Raw genomic sequence first — 21181 nt, forward strand, 5'->3', positions numbered from 1 at the left:
TTGATCTGGATGTCGGAGGATAGAGGCAGAGGTGAAAGCATCCTTCAGGGACTGAAATGCTTCTAGAGCTGAATGAGGGCAAGGATAGGCGCAATGCTAGAGGAGAACCCCTTGATGAACTGTCAGTAGTAATTTGCAAACCCGATGAATCTTTGTATTGCCTTGGTGCTCAAGGGAAGGGGCCACTCCTGAATTGTGGACACTTTTGCAGGAACCATCTCGAAACCCTCTGGAAAGATGATATAGCCAAGGAAAGGAATCTTGGCCACTTCGAAGACGCACTTCTCAATCTTGGCAAAGAGGGAGTTCTTCCTCAACCGAGAGAGTACCTCCTTCGCCTGGGAGCGATGGCTTTCCAAGTCTTTGGAGAAGATAAAGATGTCATTGAGATACACAACCACGAATCTCCCTAAGAGATCCCGGAAGATGTCATTCACAAACTCTTGGAAGACGGCGGGGGCATTGCAGAGACCAAAGGGCATCACAGGGTATTTGTAGTGCCCATCCCAAGTATTGAACGCCGTCTTCCATTAATCCCCTTCACGTATGCGGATTAGGTTGTATGCCCCGTGTAGATCCAACTTAGTGAAGATCTTTGCCCCTTTCAGTTGGTCAAATAGTTCTGTGATTAGAGGCAAAAGGTATCGATTCTTAACTGTAATCTTGTTAAGTCCACGATAATCTATGCAGGGACGCAGACCACTGTTATTCTTCTCCACAAAGAAGAAGCCAGCTCCTGCCGGAGAGGTAGAAGGACAAATAAATCCCTGCTGGCTCCAGGAAGGAGATCGACGGGACAATCGTAGTGACGATGAGGAGGGAGAAACTCTGCAGATTTTTTACAGAAGACGTCGGAAAAATCCTTGTAGCAGCAAGGCAGGGCTTTCAGATCCCGGTGGGGGGGATTAGCAGGAAGACAATATTCTTGACAGTACAGACTCTGAGAGATTTGCCCCGAAGATCAATCTATGGAGGGGTTATGAAGACAAAGCCAGGGTAGACCCAAGACAACAGGAACTGAAGGGCAGGAAATAATCAGGAATGATAACTTTTCTTTATGTAAAGTCCCAACCTGCACAAGCTATTCCTCTGTCGTCATGAATATTATCTCTGACATAAGTGGTATGTCGTCAATTGCTGTAACCTGTAGGGGAGTGGTCAATGGATACAGGGGAACCTAAATATTTTTGGCAAAGAGAGCGTCCATGAAATTCCCAGCAGCCCCTGAATCGATGAAGGCAGAGCCGACAATAGACTTAGTGGCCAGACGAATCTGTAAAGGCAGAAGAAACCTGTTAGAGTTCACTTGGGTTTTGGAGTAATGCCACCCACATATGTATTCCCAGGTTTACCTAGTCCTGCCATATGCCTCCGGAGCTTTTGCTGTTCAGAGAGACGTGCTCTTCCAATCTGCATGGGTTCCTCAGGAGGAATAACAGAAGGCTGCTGGGGTGATGGAGGTAACGGGGTCTTTGGAAGTGAGGAGCCAACGTGGGTGGGAATCTCTTGACATGGTCCTTATCTACTTGATGTTCTCTTTGTCGAGTGTCCACCTTGACAGCCAAAGCAATAAGTGTAGGTAATTCACAGGAGACCAGGTCGTCTTTAAGCAGATAGAGAGCCCATTGTAGAAGGCAGCATGATAGGCTTCATTGTTCCAACCTGTCTCTGCAGCAAGCGTATGAAATTCACTAGCATATTCAGCAATGCTGCGACTCCCCTGGCGAATCTGAAACAGCCGTGATGAAGTGGTCGCAACCGACCGGGAGCGTCAAACACAGTCCTGAATTCCCGGAGGAAAGCCTTGGCATCATCAATTAAAGGAGACTCCTTCTCCCAGTGCGGAGAAGCCCATTCCAGCGCTTTCCCAGGCAGACAATTAATTACAAATTCCACCTTGGCTCGCTCTGACTCAAATTGGGTGGGTTGCAGAGCAAACTGGATCTGGCACTGGTTCACAAAACCACGACATGCTTGTGGATCCCCACTGTAGAGAGGAGGTGCCGGAATACGTGAACTAGCAGTGGAAGAATGTGGAGCCGTGACTGCAGCAACTGGAACAGGCGTTGGTGTTGTTGGCGTAAGAATTGATAACTTTTCCAAGATTGCCTCCAGCGTTTGTCCAAAATAGGATTGCCGAACTTCATACAAGTATGCAGACCATGAAAGGCCCTGCCAATATAAGGCTGAGCCTCTTCTGAAGGGTCCATGGCCCAATTATAATGTCAGGGGGCCTATCGGCTCCCAGTGGGAGGAGTCCAGACCAAGGAGGAAGCTTTTGGGTCAAGGTCCAAATTCACAGTACAGGCTAGGATAAAGAGTAAAGCGAAATCCAAAGTCCAGGCAGATATCAAAAGGCAGGCAGCATACAAAACAGGGTCAAAGTTCAGGCAAAGCCAAGTTCAAGGAATCAGGAAATATAACACCCAGGTACACACAGCAAATGATACCTATAATTGGGCAGGGTTATAGTGTCTGAGGCGCCCTTTTATTCAAACTTAGGCGCTAGCTGTGACATCGCGACTGCGCTGCATCCACGTGGACCGCATGGGCGCCGCCATCTTGGATCCTGCGCCGCCGCGTGAAGACACACCGCTGTCTGCTCCCGACAGCGGTACTAAATATGCCATAAAAATGCACTGGATATCCAAGAAAATATAGTGAATAAAGTACCCCCTCTTGTAAAATATAAGGATATTATTAGTTACCGAGGAGTTTCATGACCATATAAAAACACGAGGCCGAAGGCCGAGTGTTTTTATAAAGGTCATGGAACTCCGAGCTAACTTCTAATATCCTCATATTTTACAACTGGGGGTACTTTATTTATTATAATACACAAATTTTAGTGAGTCATGTGACACAAATGACATCACTACTCACCGTTTATAACTGATGACATCACTACTCACCGTTTATAAGGATATAATTTACAGGATATTCATGGCTTTTGTGTATTATATACATTTTTCACCCTTCTTCAAATATAAATGATTTATTAGTGAGCTTCCTGAAGCTGAAGGAAAGCTTTAAGAGGGCATTATATCCCAATTTTCCTGGAGACAAAGGCTGCAGTGCTTTTCCATCTGATAAAAGGATGGGAATGTATCATTTATCACACTGCAGCTAAAAGATACCTGCTTGCAAGGACTCCAAACTTTCTGCTAGGCTGCAATGACTCTGCGACAAGGCTATATGACTTGTGCTGCAGAAAAAAAAAAAACCTTCCAGAAATAGTAAAACTGAGTTTTCTAATTGCCAAGAAAACAGCCCTTTGTTTCTGCATTCTAGAGTAATTGAACAAATTCAACCTCAAGCTTTTGGATACTGTTCCCAGTGGAACGGCAATAAGGTGCTTACATAAACTTCAACTGCTACTTCAACTTATATGAACCTGCCATCAACACAGGTTCATTTGCCCTCCAAAATATATTAGGACCAATTATTTAGAAACCACAAACATTCCATAGAATCCTACATCCAGAAACGTTCAGCATCTGACAACCAGGACATCTATACTTACTCAGTTCTGTTGACACTTAGAAATAAGTGTCGGATGAAACTACTGACCTAATTCAATTTACTTTATCCAGTTGCGTGTGTAAAATAAAGGTACCGGTATGGGCTTGTTATCCAGAGTGTTTTGACAGGTATCCTTCCATAATTTGGATTTTCATACTTTGTCTACTAAGAAAATCTTTAAACCATTAAATAATCCCAACAGGATAGTTTTGTCTCCAAGTATAAGTATATTTTAGCTAGGATCAGGTACAATGTACAGGTACAATGTACTGTTTTATTACTACAGGAATGGGATCCGTTATCCGGAAACCAGTTATCCAAAAAGCTCAGAATTATGGACTACATTTTATCCAAATTTTTAAAAACGATTTCCTTTTTCTCTGTAATAATAAAACAGGACCTTGTACATGACTCAAACTAAGATATAGTAAATCCTTATTGGATACAGAACCACCCCATTTGGGTTTATTTAATGCTTACATGATTTTCTAGTAGACAAAGTATGAAGATCCAAATTACAGAAAGATCAGTTATCTGGAAAGTGCCAGGTCCCAAGCATTCTGGATAACAGGTCCCATACTTGAACAGGGAAAAATGGAAATAATTTTTAAAAATGTGAATTATTTGATTAATATTGAGTTTATGGAAGGTTGCCTTTCTGCAATTCATAGCTTTTTGGATAACGGATCCTATACTGTAGCATCAGTCTTACATTTGACCAACGTTTACCTATACCCTTTCATGAACGAGTGATTCTTTTTTTTTTTTTTTTTCTTTACAGGTCTGAATAGAAAAAGTTTCCTTTTAGGCTGGAGAAGGTTGAGCACAACTTTACAATTCAGTTTTAATTGTTAGCTAAAAATATTCATTTACATATTACAACTGTGACACACAGCTTTACTACAATATCAATTAAAAATATCACAGAACGGTTATCAAGAGAAACCTGATTTTATGACTGCTTCCAATATAAAGCCGACATTGAGATACATAAGGTATGCCAAAGAAATCACACCATTTTGTTACATCAATGCTTGTCTGGCAGTTGGAATCAACAAGAAAAAACTTGAACTAAAAATGAAAATTCAATCTGAAGAGTGAATGGATTGCTAGTAGTACTGGCTGTGGGGCAGAAACTATAGAGTAGCCCTGCACAATGCTGCTAGTATTATGCACAATATAGTAGAAGAGTGAGGAATGCAGGAGGAAAAAGAATTAAGAAAAAAAACCCCCTACATATCCTTTATTTATATAATGGCAACATAATATTCAGCGATTTACAAAGAGACTGTTTATTCATCCATATAAAGTCCTGCACCAGTGGAGCTTATAATCTAATTGCCCTACTGCATGAATACCAACAAAGCACATACAAGGTTTATTACATCTGAAGCCATTTACTCTTCCATTCTGCTTTTAGACAGTGTGCGCTGTTATTCGATACTCCAATATCATTAACATGGCATGATATCCAAACGCTATGTCAACAGATGGGGAAAAATCAAGCCAAAACTCCAGAATTTCTATTCTATGTGTACTGTATATTGTGAGTGGGTCCCTAAGCTCAGTAAGTGACAACAGCACAAAGCATGTGAAGTGAATCAGCAGAAAAGAAGATGGGGAGCTACTGGGGCATCTTTGGAGACACAGATCTTTACTGCTAAATGTCTGTGGTTGCCTTGGGCTGGTATAGAAGCCCAAAACATAATGTACATTTCTAGCCAATTTCTTTAGTTATGCTTTAGTTCTCCTTTAAGAGTCCGCAATTAAAATTTGCAATGCAATAACAGTTTAAGGGACAATATTACATTGCGAAGTGTGGATTTTTATTCTTTTTGGTGTGAATTGTTTTTCTCTTTGCGGTTCTTACTCATGCAGGACAAAACACTGAAACAAGAAATCTCCACATCCCCACTTTTTAGCTAAAAGGTAAAACTATAAGGGATACATTATGCCTTGCAAAGGTGTACCCCCCAAAATGACAGGGTAGCCATAGGTTTTTAGGCGAACCCAAATCAGTCACATGTGCACGTATGGGGTGTATCTGCTGCTCTTTTATCATAAAAGGGGAGGTAGTGAGACATCCAACACAGGGCACCTCTATGTAAATATTATGCCACATGTGACGCAGAAAATGTCATGTTTATTAAAATGCCCATGCGGTCAAGGGTACATTGGCCAGACAAGCAGAACCATCAAAACCAGAATTAAAGAACACCGGGGAAAGATCTGTCATTTTAAACAAGGTTCCCCCACAGGTACAGCTGTATCTAGACACTTTAATGCTGCAAATCACAAACACACACAATTGAAATGGATGGTGCTGGAAGTTATCCAGCCCGCACAAAGGGGAGGGAATATAAGGCAATATTTACTACAGAGAGACTCTTTCTGGATTAAAAGACTAGACACATTACACCCACTAGCTATTAATGATAGTGTCAAATGTTATCTGTAACAATGTTTATTGTAGCAACTTTGCAACTAAGTACACTATTCTTTGCAACAATGTTTACTCTTGCCAACTGATGTTATCTCTCTTTCCTTTTGCAGATAACTATTTTGCCCTATATGAATCAAAGAATACTAGAATACAGCTTACTGGTAAGATGGGTAGCTACATATATCTGGCTAAATGTAAATGGGTATGTAAGTAAAAAATTAATCCTTTTAAGCAATTTTTTTTCAGGTGTGAAAGTTTAAGGTAGGCCAGTAAATGGCAGTACCTGTGCTTTTTAATTGATATATACACCCACTTTGAACTTTTTCACTCCTGCACTGGGTACAGACACAGATGAACTAATGGACTAATGAATTAAAACGGTCGCATTCACACCACGTATAAATGTTTGTTTTCACTGAGCCCGTTGTTGTGGCAATAAAACATTTATTAGCAGCTAGTACTGCTTCAGCGGCTTTTCTCTCAGTAACTTCAAAATTTTGTTTACAATTATACACCTGAGGTGGGGGGTGTAGACTGAGATTAAGAGGCCAATAGAAAATCTCCAGAAGAGCAGACATCTTTCTTTTGTGATTCTGCAGAATAAATAGTGTTATAACTTGCACCATTGTGGCTAATCTATTGGCAATAAACTGCCGCTGTAGTTTTCCTTCTCCTTTAACCACAACCCAGGTATATCTTCCATGGACCTAGTATTTGATTTGATTTGCTTTATTAGAAACTACACAACTACATGGACAACACAATATTTCCTTATATACAATGTCTTACTTTAGTGATTAAAGAGTGAATGTTAGTCTGACATTTAAAGGAAGCAGAAGAAAGTTCAATACATCTCCAGATAGCTCTGTCAGCGTTCTACACACAGCCAACACACAAAACCTTCTTGCACAGGAAGCAAAACGTTCAAGACTCAAGGGAGGAAGGTAAGGGCTAAGAAGTTTTGTGCTTACATTAGCCTCCTTAACGTTTCTAACTTCTGTATCAAAGTCTTCTAGGTTATCCTTGTCTTCATCTGAGTTGCTACCCAAACCACAGAAAAATGATGGAGGGAGCTTAAAACTGTCTGCCTTGGCTTTTTCTTCAGGAGTGGGCTTCTTTTCCCAATCTATTACACAATCCGGATGAGATTCAGCTGTAGGGTCCTTGCTATAACCTTGAAAACAAAATAGTAGGGAAATGTTACTTCAGTTAAAGCATAGTCAACTTTGAGTTTTAGAAAAAAAAAACATTTTTATAGCAGAGAAAAGGAGCAGTTTTAATTGTCACTGGAACAGATTTCTCTGAAACTATGGTGTCACTATTCTGTGACCTTGTACAATTCACCATCTCCCTGCAGGTCCAGTGCAAAACATAAACCTTATGTTCTAGAGCAGTGATCCTCAACCAGGGGCTCACGAGCAACATGTTGCTCATCACCCACTTGGATGTTGCTCTCAGTGGCCTCATTATTTTTCAATTTGCAGGCTTAGAGGAATGATTTGGTTGCATAAAAGCAGGTGTACTGCCAAACAAAACCTCCAGTAGGCTGTCAGTCCACATAGGGGCTACTAAATAGCCAATCACAGCCCTTATTAGGCATCCCTGGAGACTAGACTTTTTCCATGCTTTTATTGCTCCCCAACTCTTTTTTTCAATTGAATGTGGCTCATGGGTGAAAAACATTGGGGGCCCCTTTTCTAGAGAGACATGGACTCCATGTAACAAATGGTGCATCAATCATGAGGTGCTAAATGAAGATAATTCACAAAATAGATTTAGTGGGCACCATAAGCTTTACTGAGCTGGAAGCACCATGTGGTTTAAAATCTTTACATATATAGACAAAGCAGGGAATGAGTGGGGCACTAGCAAGTCAGTTGGAAAGTTTTGTTTAAGGCATTTGTCCATAAGCGTTTCAGGCATCAAATCTATGCAGCATGTGCACAATGTTGCATAAAAATAAACTGCTTGAAAAATTGAAGGGGAAAAAACAAACCAAAATTAAGAGTTTGTTTTAATGATATATGCAGCAAAACACTGCACTGGGAAGTATAGGACATCTTTCTTTAGTTCAGATATGGATTAAAAAGTCCTCTTTGTAACAATATGCTATTTTGTTGATATCAGCCTTTCTGCTCCATATTCCCACACCTCTAACTCCCATCACATCTGCAGCATCCCCATTTTAGTATTAAAGGGTTTAACAGATGCTACACACTTCTGTTGGGACATAGGACAATTTTGACTGCAGAGATCTTGTAGTACCATGGGGTGTGGATTAAAACAGTCAAAATAGCCCCCTATTCACTTTGAATAACAATGGCATGAAAGCACTAGTTCATATCTTTAAAAGTTGACTGCCACATTTACCAGCAGTAAGTGCCAGTCATGTCAAGTTCACTGGTGCTTTCAAATTGGCATTCAAAGTGAGTGGGAACAGTTTTAAGTTTCTTTCTTACTGCCATGGAGTTACAAACTGATTAGGTGCCAAAAACCTTTCCCCACCACATGTATCACTGCCCTCTGAATCACAATGCAAGACATCTATGCAAGGATAATCATACCTGAGAGTCGCATGGATGCTCTATCTTTCTTATCTTCTGCATACAAAATACCATTCAGATTTTTTACAGCAGTCTCAAAGTCCTCATCTGCAACCGAGAAATTGTCATATGGTACTGAGGTGAATTAAAGGAAAACTATAACCCAAAATGAACACTTAAGCAACAGTTTAGATCAAATGAAATGGTATATTAAAGAATATTACCAAACTGGTCTATATATTCAAGTCAAGTGGATTTTATTGTCATTTCAGCCATATACAGTAAATACAGTACATATTAGAAACAAAATGATGTTCCTCCAGAACCGCCCGGTGCTATACAACAACTCTAGTACACGGTCATGCTGGATCAATATTCGAGTAAATATTGGCATTTTAAATCTCTTGCCTCGAACCACCATTTTGTGATGGTCTGTGTGAAGCCTCAGAGATCACCTGACCAGAAATAATGCAACTGTAACAGGAAGAAGTGTGGAAGCAAACAAACAGATATTTATTAATTGGCTCATGTGACCTGACATATATGGTTTGTTTGTGTGCACCGTGAATCCTAGGATTCCAGGGGTGGCCTTATTTTTTAAAATGGCAATTTTCTATTTACAATTACCCAATGGCACATATTACTAAAAAAAAAAAAAAAATGCCTTAATTACACGAAGCAGAGTTTTGCGTATGAGCTGTTTTAGGCAATATATTTTTCTTTTAGTATAAAGTTTTGTTTTAAACAATCATACAACTAACCTACACAGTACTGCATTAACTATATTAGCAGGCAAAAGAACTAAAAAGACCATAAAGAATAAGAAAAATATATGTATGAACAAAGAGAGAGAATGAAATAAAGGAGGGTAGAAAAAGAAAGAGGTTAAGTGGTAAAAAAGGAAAGAAATAAACACACTGTCTACCAGTGCAGTTTCAGGCTGAAAAAGTGCAGACTATATCTTTTTTGGAATTTCTAATTTACAAGTGAATTGGGAGCAATCACTGGATATTTTCAGCTGGCTAAAAAGCTACTCGTGGATTGCATAAATTATGTATAAATGAAAAATGGAAGTTAACGTGTACAAGGAGTTTTCTGCTCAGTAGAAAGAATAGAATGGAGCCAAGGAAAATGCAGGAAAAGCAGAAAACAAGTAGAAAAGGTAGAATGGAGAAATACTTTTGTATATACAGTAATAGCTAAATAAAAAAAAACAAGTTGTCAGGAAGCAGAATATGAACAGTCCACTTACCATCAATGTCGCTCTCATCACTGACATATCCAGGTTTGTTTTTGTAGCAGAAAAATGTTAAAGGCAAAAGCAGAGATTTCGCTAAGGCTTTCTGCTCAGGGGTAGGGGTCATCTCATATATAATGAGTACATCTGAAGTGCTATCTGCATCAAGGACATCGTCTGTCTTATCTGAAGAAACACAATCATATATCAAGGAAAGGAATGCATATAAGGAAAACGTAAACTAAGATTTAGCTGAAGGCTCCTATGCAGGTTAAGAATAAAGGTTAGAAAACAAACAACATGTATCTGGGGAGGCAGGGAGAAGATTAGTTTAAAGAGGCAAATACGAGTAGAAGGGCAAAATAATATCACTTGCTACTTTAAATGTGTTTGTACATTAACAATCACAACACATACGTATGTAAGCAATGTGAATGTCAAAATTGTGCATACATTTTGTCACTGAACAATAACATGGCTAATACTTAGAGGCTTGGATCACTTATCAGTTAACTTTTAGTATTTTATAGAATGGCCAATTCTAAGCAACTTTTCAATTGGTCTTTGTTTATTTTTGTTTTTTGACTTATTTGCCTTCTTCTACAGACTCTTTCTAGCTTTGAAATGGGGGTTATTGACCCCATCTAAAAACAAATGCTATGCACAGCTACAAATGTATTGTTATTACTACTTTTTCTTTTCAGGTCCTCTCCTATTTATATCCCAGTCTCTTTCAAAACCAATGCCCAGTTGCTAGGGTAATTTGGACCTTAGCAACCAGATTGCTGAAATAGCAATCTGGAGAGCTGCTGAATAAAAAGCTAAATAACTCAAAACACAAATACTAAAAAATGAAAACCAATTGCAAATTGTTTCAGAATATCACTCTACACCATACTAGAAATTAACTCAAAGGTGAGCAACCCTGTGCTAACTGACTGGTATAAACAATTATTATCTGTGATATCAACAATAAAGAAAATAAAAGTAATATAGTATGCAGACGAGTACAAGTGAAAGCCATTCACTATTCACTCGTCACTGAATGACTGGGGTTTAGTTTGCCCAAATGAAATGGCAGAAGCGGATTTACTGGCAATAGATAGTTTAGTGGACCAAATACACCATTTCCAGTTGCATCTAAAGAGCTATGCAGAGTATACAGCACTGAGAGGGTCAATTCCTTTCACTTAATGCATTTCTCCCTGAAAATCGGAGTAAAATGGCATATTGGTTGCAGACCAATAAGATTGATGTTATGGAGTGAGCATTCCAATCTCTGGACCTTAATCGAATAGAATAGACAACTTGTGGGAGTGACATAGAAAATGTGGTTTCTGAGGCAAAACCAAAAAATGCGTTCGAATTATAGAATGTTCCAGGTGCCAGAAGTTGGTGGACTCCATGCAACACAGATGTGCAGCAGTTCTCAGAAAATGGTTATACAAAGAAATATTAGTTCAGTGATTCAAAGGAAAGAAAAAACATTTTTCAGTTTATACAGTGAATGTTTGAGCTTGTAAAGAAGAATGCAGACACTGCTATTTTTAAGAACAGCCTAATATTCCCTTTTCTTCACTTTCTGTAAAGGAATAACACAAATTTGATACATTTTTCTTCATGTTTTGATTTGGAATTTGTAACGTGAGTACCTCATTTCTGCTGCAAGCTAGCAAACCTACTCTCAATTTACTGTGCACATACAAAGTAAAATTAAAGACACAAGGCTGATAAGCTATTACCGTATATACTCGTGTATAAGCCGACCCGTGTATAAGCCGAGGTACATAATTTACCTAAGAAAACTGGAAAAATGTATTGACTCGTGTATAAGCCTAGGGGCCCCATGTCAGATTTCAAAATGTGAATGTGTAAATGTGTAATCATGTTTTATGGCATAGAAATCTATCTAAAACTATTTAAAAGAGCCTCCCCATAATTCCATCAGCAGGAACATGATGGAGTCCACTTGTAGAGCTTGTACAACAAAGTTAATAAAACGTGATGTGAATGGCAGTGTGAAAGGAGCTTGCAGGGCTTGGAAACAGATTTCAAATTCTCTTGGCAGTGCTTCCTGTTGCTATAGAGTGTTATTCCTGCTGCTATTGGCGACTCGTGGTGTGGAATGGATTTTCTCATACAAGCTGATGTTGATTTCCTTATTTTTTTACTTGAGTTTGTACATTGACATACAGTGTGTGTGTGTTTGTGTGTATATACAGTATACACGCGGGCCCTGAGGGGGTGCACCCCCCAGTAGTTCTACCCCTTCTTTTTTGATCTAAAAACATTTGCCCATTAGTCTTCTTTTTAAACTACCAGTCCTGCAAGGCCTGCACATGCTGTTAGACTCCTGAATAGATTTATTGCAGTGTTGTAGTTGCATTGTGTCATGTGACTATTATAGAATATGAAGGCTATAATTAATTTCAGTCATCAAGGTCATGATATACCTGCGACCCCAGCAGGACTGTCTGTGACTGACTGTGTCGCCGCCCGGAGCAGGTCCAGGAGCTCCGGGCGGCGCGTCCTTCCCTGCCGGCGTTCGCTCCCAAAATGGCGGCGCCCATGGCCGCCACGTGGTCCGGGCGGCGACACAGTCAGTCACAGACAGTCCTGCTGGGGCCGCGGAAGGAGGTATGACCCGCGTATAAGCCGAGTTTGAGTTTTTCAGCACATTTTGGGTGCTGAAAAACTCGGCTTATACGCGAGTATATACGGTAAGTGGAGTTCAAATTTATTGGTAACAAATCAACCAGTGCACTCTGCATCAAAACTCTTCAAAGGGGTTGGCGCATGCGCAGTTATCACAAAGCAGAAGACTACGTCAACTGCACATGCACCAATACGTTGTTTACTTACCGAAGATATAAGTAATGAAGATGGCCCCTGTGAGCTCCGCTGACTGTGCATCAAGGGGTAATTACAGGCTTAGGAGCATTTACAGATGTTAACACCTGTGCGGGGGGGGGGGGGGACTATGGAAGGTAGGGAGTTTTATTAGTTGGGGGGGTTAAATTCCCCTTTAAGGACGAAGACACACGTCACAATTTGTCACCACAGATTTTGAAATGAGTCGCAGCGACAATTCGCAATACCTCAATCAACCTGTGATTTATTCTGGCAGCATGCAGCCGCTAAGTCCCCGCGATAAGTTTTTTTTTTAAAAAAAAAGTTACTGCAATAAATTGCCACATATGTTTTTGCCCTAAAGGCAGCTGCTAAAATTGCTGCTAATATTTCATAGATGCTGCTGAGAAATGTAGCACCTAAATGTAGCAAATTGTAACCGTTCAGAATCTGCGCCTGGATTTCAGAGCTGCATCATTCAACTTTTTGGAAAAATGGTAAAAAAAAAAGAAAGAAAAGGAAAGCAATTGAAAAAAGCCTATTTCTGGAGAACAGTCTGAAAACAACTGAAAAAAGTGTTTGGAAGATGAACAAGCCCTTTAATAGTAATTTAACTATGCCCTGTACTGGTAAAACTGGTGCCTTTCGATGCCCTGGGTTCTGTTTTTTCAGAGACACTACCATCGTTTAGATCAGTGTTGTCACACTTTTGTGATACAGAGGGTCGGAATTTTTATGACCTATATTGTGGTGGGCCGATAATGGAAGCTAGCGTTGACCACTTCCACTTTTAAACCACAACCATGTCTACATTAATGGTGATAGCACACCAAAAAACAAAACAAATGGTTGGTGCTCACTGCAGGGATATCCCTCATCGCTCATATGTGAAAAATTTAAGTCATACTCTTAAAAACATACCATAAACATACCCTTAAATCCATATGCCATTGCCTCCTTCCCTGTGGATAACACTGCACCCCCCAGCACATGATTAAACTGCTTAGTATGCCACACACAGGTATGATAGGGCAGGCAGAGTATGGCACACACAGGGAGCATAGGGCGGGCAGAGTATGGCACACACAGGGAGCACAGGAAAGGCAGAATAGAGCAGAAGACAGGGAACCTATCAGGACCACTGTAAGATAAACAGTTTACACTGTGGTACATAAAGTGACACAATGCTGATGCCCCTCCAGCAGATTGTGTGAGGTGTGAACAGGTGAACAATATAGGCACTTTCAGTATGGGTTTGAGGGGTGAACAGCACAGGGGTTTAAGGGGAGTGAACAATGCAGGGGGGATTACAGGTGTGAACAATGCAGGAGTTTAATTTTGTGAATTTGAGATGTAAACAATGCAGGGGCCCAGTTAATCTCAGTACGGATACCTTTTAAATAATTTTTTACTCTTCCTTTAATACTCAGAGCTAGTTTTTTGCCCAGAACACAATAAGCATTTGAGTGTCACTAATCAGTACAGTAGAGTGATACCGTAGACAAGCATCATTAAAATTATAGGGCTGCTGAAAGTACAGTCATTTCTCTTTTCATCTTTTTAATTGTTATTATGCATAAATAATATGCCAAGCTTTATTTTAAAAAAAGTGCATATAAAATAGGAATGCAACATGAGTGTACATCCACACATTTTAATTGTTGACCAACTACAGAAATATATTTTTTAAGAGATGAAATTGTATGTTGCCACAAAGTGCAGTTTCTGTAATTAAGTGTTAAAAAGTGCAAAAAAAGAAAAAAACTAAAACATTTCCCAAATAGCTACAAAATTCTGATGAGTGGTCAGTGTCTGCTCAACCAAGTGCTAGCACAGCTCAAAGCATCAAAGTAACTTCCAATTCAGGTTTTGAGGAAGATGTACACGTCCAAAAGGCACGAGGATTAGATTTAAAAAAGACAAATTAAATCCTACAAAAAATAAAATTCATAAATGGACACGTGTTCATTAAGCTCAACTGGAAAATAGATATCAAGTGCGAGTATATAAATCAGGTTATGAAAGCATTTAAAAAGGGGAAGGTAGTGAAATGTTCAAATTGGATCAACATAATATATACTTAATCTTCCCTCTATGCATTTCATAACCATGTAAATGATCCACTTTTTTTTTTAACAGGATTTGGTATATTGAGGCTTTCTTTGACATAGTATTTATACTATAGTATAGTTATAGTACATTTGTGATATTACTCATCGGCCTAGCATTATGAGGGGAGTTAGGCCGATGAGTAATATCATCGGCCTAACTCCCCTCATAATGCTAGGCCGATGAGTAATATCGGCCTAGCATTATGAGGGGAGTTAGGAAATATGCTCTTTAGATGATGTAAAAAAGACAGAATTCAATTAAACTGAATTTAACCAGCTAAATATTAATTTACACACACACACACAAGTAATCTTACCTTTCGCTGGCATGGGCTGCACAAGGGTTGATGATGTCAGAGAAGAAACTATAGGACTCTGGACACTTATCCGAGAAGGCTTCTGTACAGTAGTCTCTGGACCCTTTAGGGTAGAATCGAAATCCAGGGTAACTTTGGGAAGCTGCTTCTGCTCTTCTGAACTCTGGCTTTGAGAAGCATTGAAGCTAAAGCCGAACACTGACCCTGTGGACGATGTGTTACCAAATGCAAATGGCTTTTGCTTCTCACTACCAAAGATATTCTTTACAGCATCAGATCCAAAAGAAAATTTTGCAGGAGAAACCAAGGTCTTTGCAGGCTGATCTGCAGGAGATGATGTGCCAGCTTCTGATAGGGAAGTGTTTTCTACAGGCTGCTGATCTGTTCTCTCTTTTGTAGTTTCCTCTACTATTGCTATGGCAGCTTTTCCACATGAAGCAGCTTTGGGTGTTGCGTCACAAGAAACTGGAGTAAGCAAACAGTCTGTAGCTTGTGCCTCTTTAGCCTCTTCAAATACCTCTTTGAACAAATCAGCAACCTCCTGTAGTTTAAAACGTACAGCAAAACATTCTACCTTTCCTTCTCCTTCAGCAAAGTCATGCGCAGTCCATACCCAGGCTCTTTCAGCCCCTTTCATTGGTTGTAGGTTTAGATCTGTTGTTAGGCGATGATTGGCACAGAGTTTCAGTACCTGATCCCTTCTCATCAACACTCGAGCAGATTTATTATCTAAACTCTGTAAAATCTTTAAGTCCCCAATTCCTCTTTCCTTCCACTGATTGGAGTCTTTATCAAACCTGTAAAGTTTTGCTCTATGGCAGAAAAGGGCTTGTTCATTTTCTTCCCCACTTGTTACTTCAATCAAATCAGGTAAAGGAACAACAGGTTCAAAGTACTGGCCATCTCGCTCTTCTTCCTGGGTAACATCAGATTCCTCATCTGTACCCACAGATACCCTGCTATGATTTAATTTTGTTGGAGACTTTGATGGACTTGGAACTGGTTGGAAGCTAAAGCTAAAACCTGATGTTGATTCACCAAATTTAAAGAGATTTTTCTTCTCTGGGCTACTTGCTAGTGGAGAGGCATATACAGAGTCATCTAAAGTCTCTTCATGTGCATCTCCTCTCATATCATATGTGTCCCACTCAAATGTTGGCTCAGTGCCATCTTCTGCAGATGCCTGTTTCACTAGGTCAGTAGAGTTTACCATGTTTGAGTCATCCAAAGGTTTAGCTTTATCTGTTAAAAAGGTTTTTAGATCTTTTAGTCCAGTTTTCATTTCCTCAGCTTTTTGTATCAAATGAGCAGTCCTGCCAGTGTCTACAAGCTTATGAGGAGTCTGCAGAGGAATATCTAATAAGAGACGCTGACACTCATCAAACTTAGTCTTAAACTCTTCAGCCTGCTCGGGTGTTTTAAACTTTGAAGCCAACTGCTCTAACTTTGCATCTCCATCAGAAAAATCATTAGCCAACCACATCCAGGAACGGTCAGAGCCTGTTAAGGGTTTCAGATTCATTGTAGTAGTTATCCAGTGGTTCGCACACACTTTTAGAACTTGCTCCCGTCGCATGAGTAGTCTCAGTTTTCCATTGGCTTCATTTTTAAGGATCTTTAGGATTCCTACTCCACGTTCTTTCCACTGTCCGTTTGTTGCATCAAACCTGTACAATTTTACCCTTTGCGAATAAAGAGTTCTCTCATCTTCTTCTCCGGTTACGAGATCCACTTTATCAGGAAGTTGGACTATTGGCTCAAAATGGATGTCATCAAGTTCCTCAGTTTTGTAAAGATCATCTGCAGCCTCCTGCTCATTAGATGCAATTATTTGATCACTTTTGACATTTTGGGAAGAAAATATTTTTTGCCCTGCACCAGAAAAGTCTGTACAATTGGAGTTTGCTTTCCCAAATTTAAATCCTTCTGTACTCGATGTTTTTGCAATATTTGCAAAAGTAAAGCTCTGTACAGACTGCCCAAGAACTTTATCAGAGCTTTGTTGGATTTTTTCAGCTTTTGTAGTATTCTCAGCTGTTTCAGACCCTTTATCATGTGGGCAAGTAACCTTCACGAAACCAGTAGACATTTCCTTTGTCTTACCAGGCTCAGAAATGCCAAAGTTAAAAGTATGGGGACTGGTAGACACTGGAAAGTTGAAGCCATCCTTTACCAACTTTGTTTCATCATTCGTAACAGGGACTTTACTTGTAAAATTTGATGCAGATGCCTTTTCATCACTTATACCAAACTTGAACCCTTTTGCAGAGAAATCAGAATTAAATCCTGCCGCAAGTTGCCCAAAATTTTGTGATGAATTGCCTTTAAAACCAAAGGTAAAAGGTACCTCCTTGCTTTGATTGGCAGATGAGTCCGGTTTAGCAGCCTGGCAAGCAGCACACATTTCTTTTGAAGCATCATTTATGACTAAGCAGGTATTGCACTCCCACTGGCCCTCTTTGTGTGAAAACATAGCAGATAGACTAGGTTGTGTTTTACCAAACTCTGCATTAAACCCACATTTGAAGCCAGATGGTGACTGGGCAGGTGGCACAGTATCTTTATTTGTTGTCAGTGGATTGGCACTCTGGCAAGCTACACAGTTTGCAGCAGATGCTTCATTTCTGACAAGACATGAACTGCAATCCCACTGTCCTTCCTTTTTTGCAAACTGGGCAACAAAATCCTTTTGTGAATTATCAGCACCAGCAGCAAAGGAAAATGATGCTGATGGTGTACCAGTAACTTTATTCAAAGGACTTGTATTTTGACAAGAAATACATTTAGTTGCTGAAGGTTCATTTCTAACATAACATGCATCACAATCCCACTGACCTGCTTTCTTTCCAAATACTGCTGCCAAGCTATCACCCTGAGCAGATGTATTATTTGTAAATCCAATATTGGCTTTGTTAGGTTGAGAAATGCCAGCCTTTGCAAGATTTTGGGTTTGGCAGGAGGAACAGTGGCGAACTACTGCATCATTTTTCTGCGAACACTTACTACATGTCCATTGTTCTTTATCTTTCAAAAGCTGCTGACCAAATACAAGCTTATTAGTTGCGCTTTCCTTACAAAATGTAAACGATGTTGCAGATATGCATGTAGAACCAGGGGCAGTGTTTTGTTTTGCAGTGTCTTGAGAAGAACTTATTGAGCTACTCTTGTTTTTGTTTGGCGTTTGACAGCACACACATGAATTAGAAGTTGGTGCATTTTTAGCAAGGCAACAGTCGCACTGCCATTCTCCACCTTTCAAAACAAACTGTGATCCAAAAGTAAGGGGTGCTTCCTTTGTCTTTCTAGAATCCACCTTTAGGTTGTCTTTTGCATTTGTTTGTTGACCTAAAGCAGCAGGGGACTGTGCCTTAGCTAGAAGCCTTTGCGCCTCCTCAAATTTTGCCTTGAAAAGAACAGCCTCATCTACAGTTTTAAAACGAATAGCAAGCTGCTCTGGTTTGGGCATTTCATCTGCATAGTCATAAGCATGCCAAACATAAGACTTATCTGATGTGGCATTTGGCTTAAGTTTCATATCTGCATTTATGTAGTGATTAGCACAAATCTTTAGCACTTGTTCCCGTCTCATTAACAAGCGAATCTTGCCAGACAGCCCGTGTCTTAAAATCTTCACATTTCCAATACCCCTTTCCTTCCATTCCTTAGTTTCTGCATCAAATCTAAACAGTTTTGCTCTATTGCAAAACATTTCTTCTTCATCCTCTTCTCCAGTTTTAACGTGAATTTTTTCAGGAAGAGGTACAATAGGCTCAAAGTGTGGCCCATCATCATCAGCAGCATGTTCGCTTCCTGCATCAGATTCCACACTGTGGTTGTGTGCATCTTTGGCCTGGGTACCAAATGTTGGGGGAGTAAATGTAGATTTTCCAGGACTCTTAAAGTTAAAAATGTTTTCACTTTGGCTAAAGACTAAAGGATTTTTATCTTGGTTTTGTGTTCCACTTACAGTGAAACCTGATGAAAAGCTCTTTTCCCCAAATCTAAACATGCTTTTTTCATCACTGGTAACTTTCTCAAAACCAGAAGATTTTTTTTCTTGCTCTTGAGTCGGTCGATCAGATGTCAGAAGCCCTAACAGACTCTCACTGCCAGTATAAGCACTATTTGTCTGTGCTCCTGCTTCACTAGATGAAAATGTGAAATCCCCATCGTTGGATTTAAAGTTGGAGTTAAACTTGAAAGCTGATGATGCTGGCGTAGACTGCATTGGTACAGCAAATGGAGATGGTATTTCTGATGTTAACGGACCTAAGCAAGCTTTTCCAAAATCAGACACTTTTGGAACTTCTTGTTTGGAGTGCTGCATTGCTGGGGAAGGCTTAGTAAAATAACCAGGTTCTGGCAGTGGTGGATTTGTGCTGGCTGGTGGAACGCTGTAATTGTAAAATTCTTCATTATGTGGTGACAAAATTGCAGTTGCAGGAGACTCAAATCGCATTGGTGGACCATAAATGTCTTGTGGAAATACACATGCTGCTGAACTCTGCTGAGTTGCCGGTGTATGTATTGGTTGTGGGTAGGCATACATATGTTGTTGTGGTGGTGGCAACCTGTTCATTGCATATACAGATGTCTGTGGGGAGAAAAAGCCACAAACAGAAAAAATTGGTTAAATTAGTAGGACCTTCTAGATTTTTGTGAAGAATACAAAGATAAGAACAAAACTAAAATTAATAAAGTATATTTTAAAAATCATAATCAACAAAATCTGAAAACATACACAAATTAATCAGGTGTTTAAATTATCTGATTTTTCTTTTACATTACAACCACTACTATTACCTACTTTCTCTCTAGAGTTCAGTCTGCAATATAATTATCAAAGTTTTAAATTACCTTTGTTGGAGTAATATTAGCTGCTGGCCTGAGAAGATGCTGAGAATTATATGCTGGTGACTGGCCATAGTAAGCAGCAGGTCCTGAAGTGGAAACTGCAAAGCAGAAAATTTGATATTCATTAGATTTTCTTTAAATATTCTACACTAGTTAGTTTGAACCAGGGAATAAAAAAAAAGACAAACAAAAATGTTGAGTGTAAACATGTTAACAAAAAAAAAAAAAAAAAAAAATAGAACTTGATGTCAATGTGATAACTTAGAGAAAAAATAATAAGCCCTTTGAGAAAAGCTTTGAGAACTTGCCTGCTCTGAATCTCAATACTTGCACATATTGAATTTGATACATGCTCAATGGATTACTCTTGGTTTCTAGGTCTAGATATTGCAGTCCATAGTCCTTGAATTGTCACTACTGCAGCAGACAAAATGCTAAATATTTCAGGGCATACGGATGGATGATGAAGAGTATCTTATGATGCTTGTAGCAAATGGATACTTCCTTCAAGTGTTCAAAACTAGGTTCAATCAAATCAGAAATACTAAAGCAAGGCCCATTTGAGGTAAAGCCATTATTTAAGCAAAAAGTAAATTAACGGTCATGCCAGAGCCTGGCACAAGACATCCTGCAGAAGACCAAGAGAACATGTGTAGTATTCTGCTGCTAATAAAATTGGAGAACTTGCACAGATTTAATTCCATGTGTTGCGAAGAAATATAAATAAATGAACGGAGTCTGGGGAAATTTGCTGAAGGTCTGGAGGACTTGAGAACAACTGCTTGCATTCTTGGCTTTGAGAAGTAGTGTTAAATGCAGGTTACTAAAAGACATCTCTTGAGAAATAAAACAACTCTGTGAATCCAGAAAAACATTACTTCTCTGAGGATGCCGCTCTTCACAGTGATGCCGGTACAACATTTATCTCTAGTACATTTTAAGGTAGAAATAGCATTACAACTATGCTTACTACTCTTTGCAAATTAGTTTTAGAAACTCGGTCATCTGAAGAGTAAAAACTTCTGTACTTTTTTCTTCTAGTATTTAACCAGACTTAGAGATGCAAATTTGTTCTTTTTTCAGTTATTATTGATCACCAATCTGATCTTGTCCTCAAGAATGAGGACTCCATTACATCAGGGGCAATGGGACAACATGTCCCAGACTTATCAAAGAAAGCATTACTTGTTGGGGTTTTAAATGATCCTTTAAAGCAATTCTACAGACACATGAATATACTTTCAGCTGGAATTGTTATTAATTATACTGTAATTCTAAGTAGCTGTCAACTTTAAACAGAAAAA

The 21181-nt window shown here is 39.4% G+C and overlaps 1 protein-coding gene across 1 annotated transcript in view; it reads right to left on the reverse strand.

Moving 5' to 3' along the window:
* ranbp2.S (RAN binding protein 2 S homeolog) overlaps window positions 1-21181 on the reverse strand; it is a 51428-nt gene that overhangs the window by 8931 nt on the left and 21316 nt on the right. Inside the window, 5 exon segments of the mRNA XM_018249749.2 lie at window positions 6937-7139; window positions 8530-8616; window positions 9761-9931; window positions 15024-19617; window positions 19881-19975. Of these exon segments, the coding sequence (XP_018105238.1) occupies window positions 6937-7139; window positions 8530-8616; window positions 9761-9931; window positions 15024-19617; window positions 19881-19975 (5150 nt within the window).

This window comes from Xenopus laevis, chromosome 2S (assembly GCF_017654675.1).
Source record: "Xenopus laevis strain J_2021 chromosome 2S, Xenopus_laevis_v10.1, whole genome shotgun sequence".
Classification (NCBI taxonomy): Eukaryota; Metazoa; Chordata; class Amphibia; order Anura; family Pipidae; genus Xenopus; species Xenopus laevis.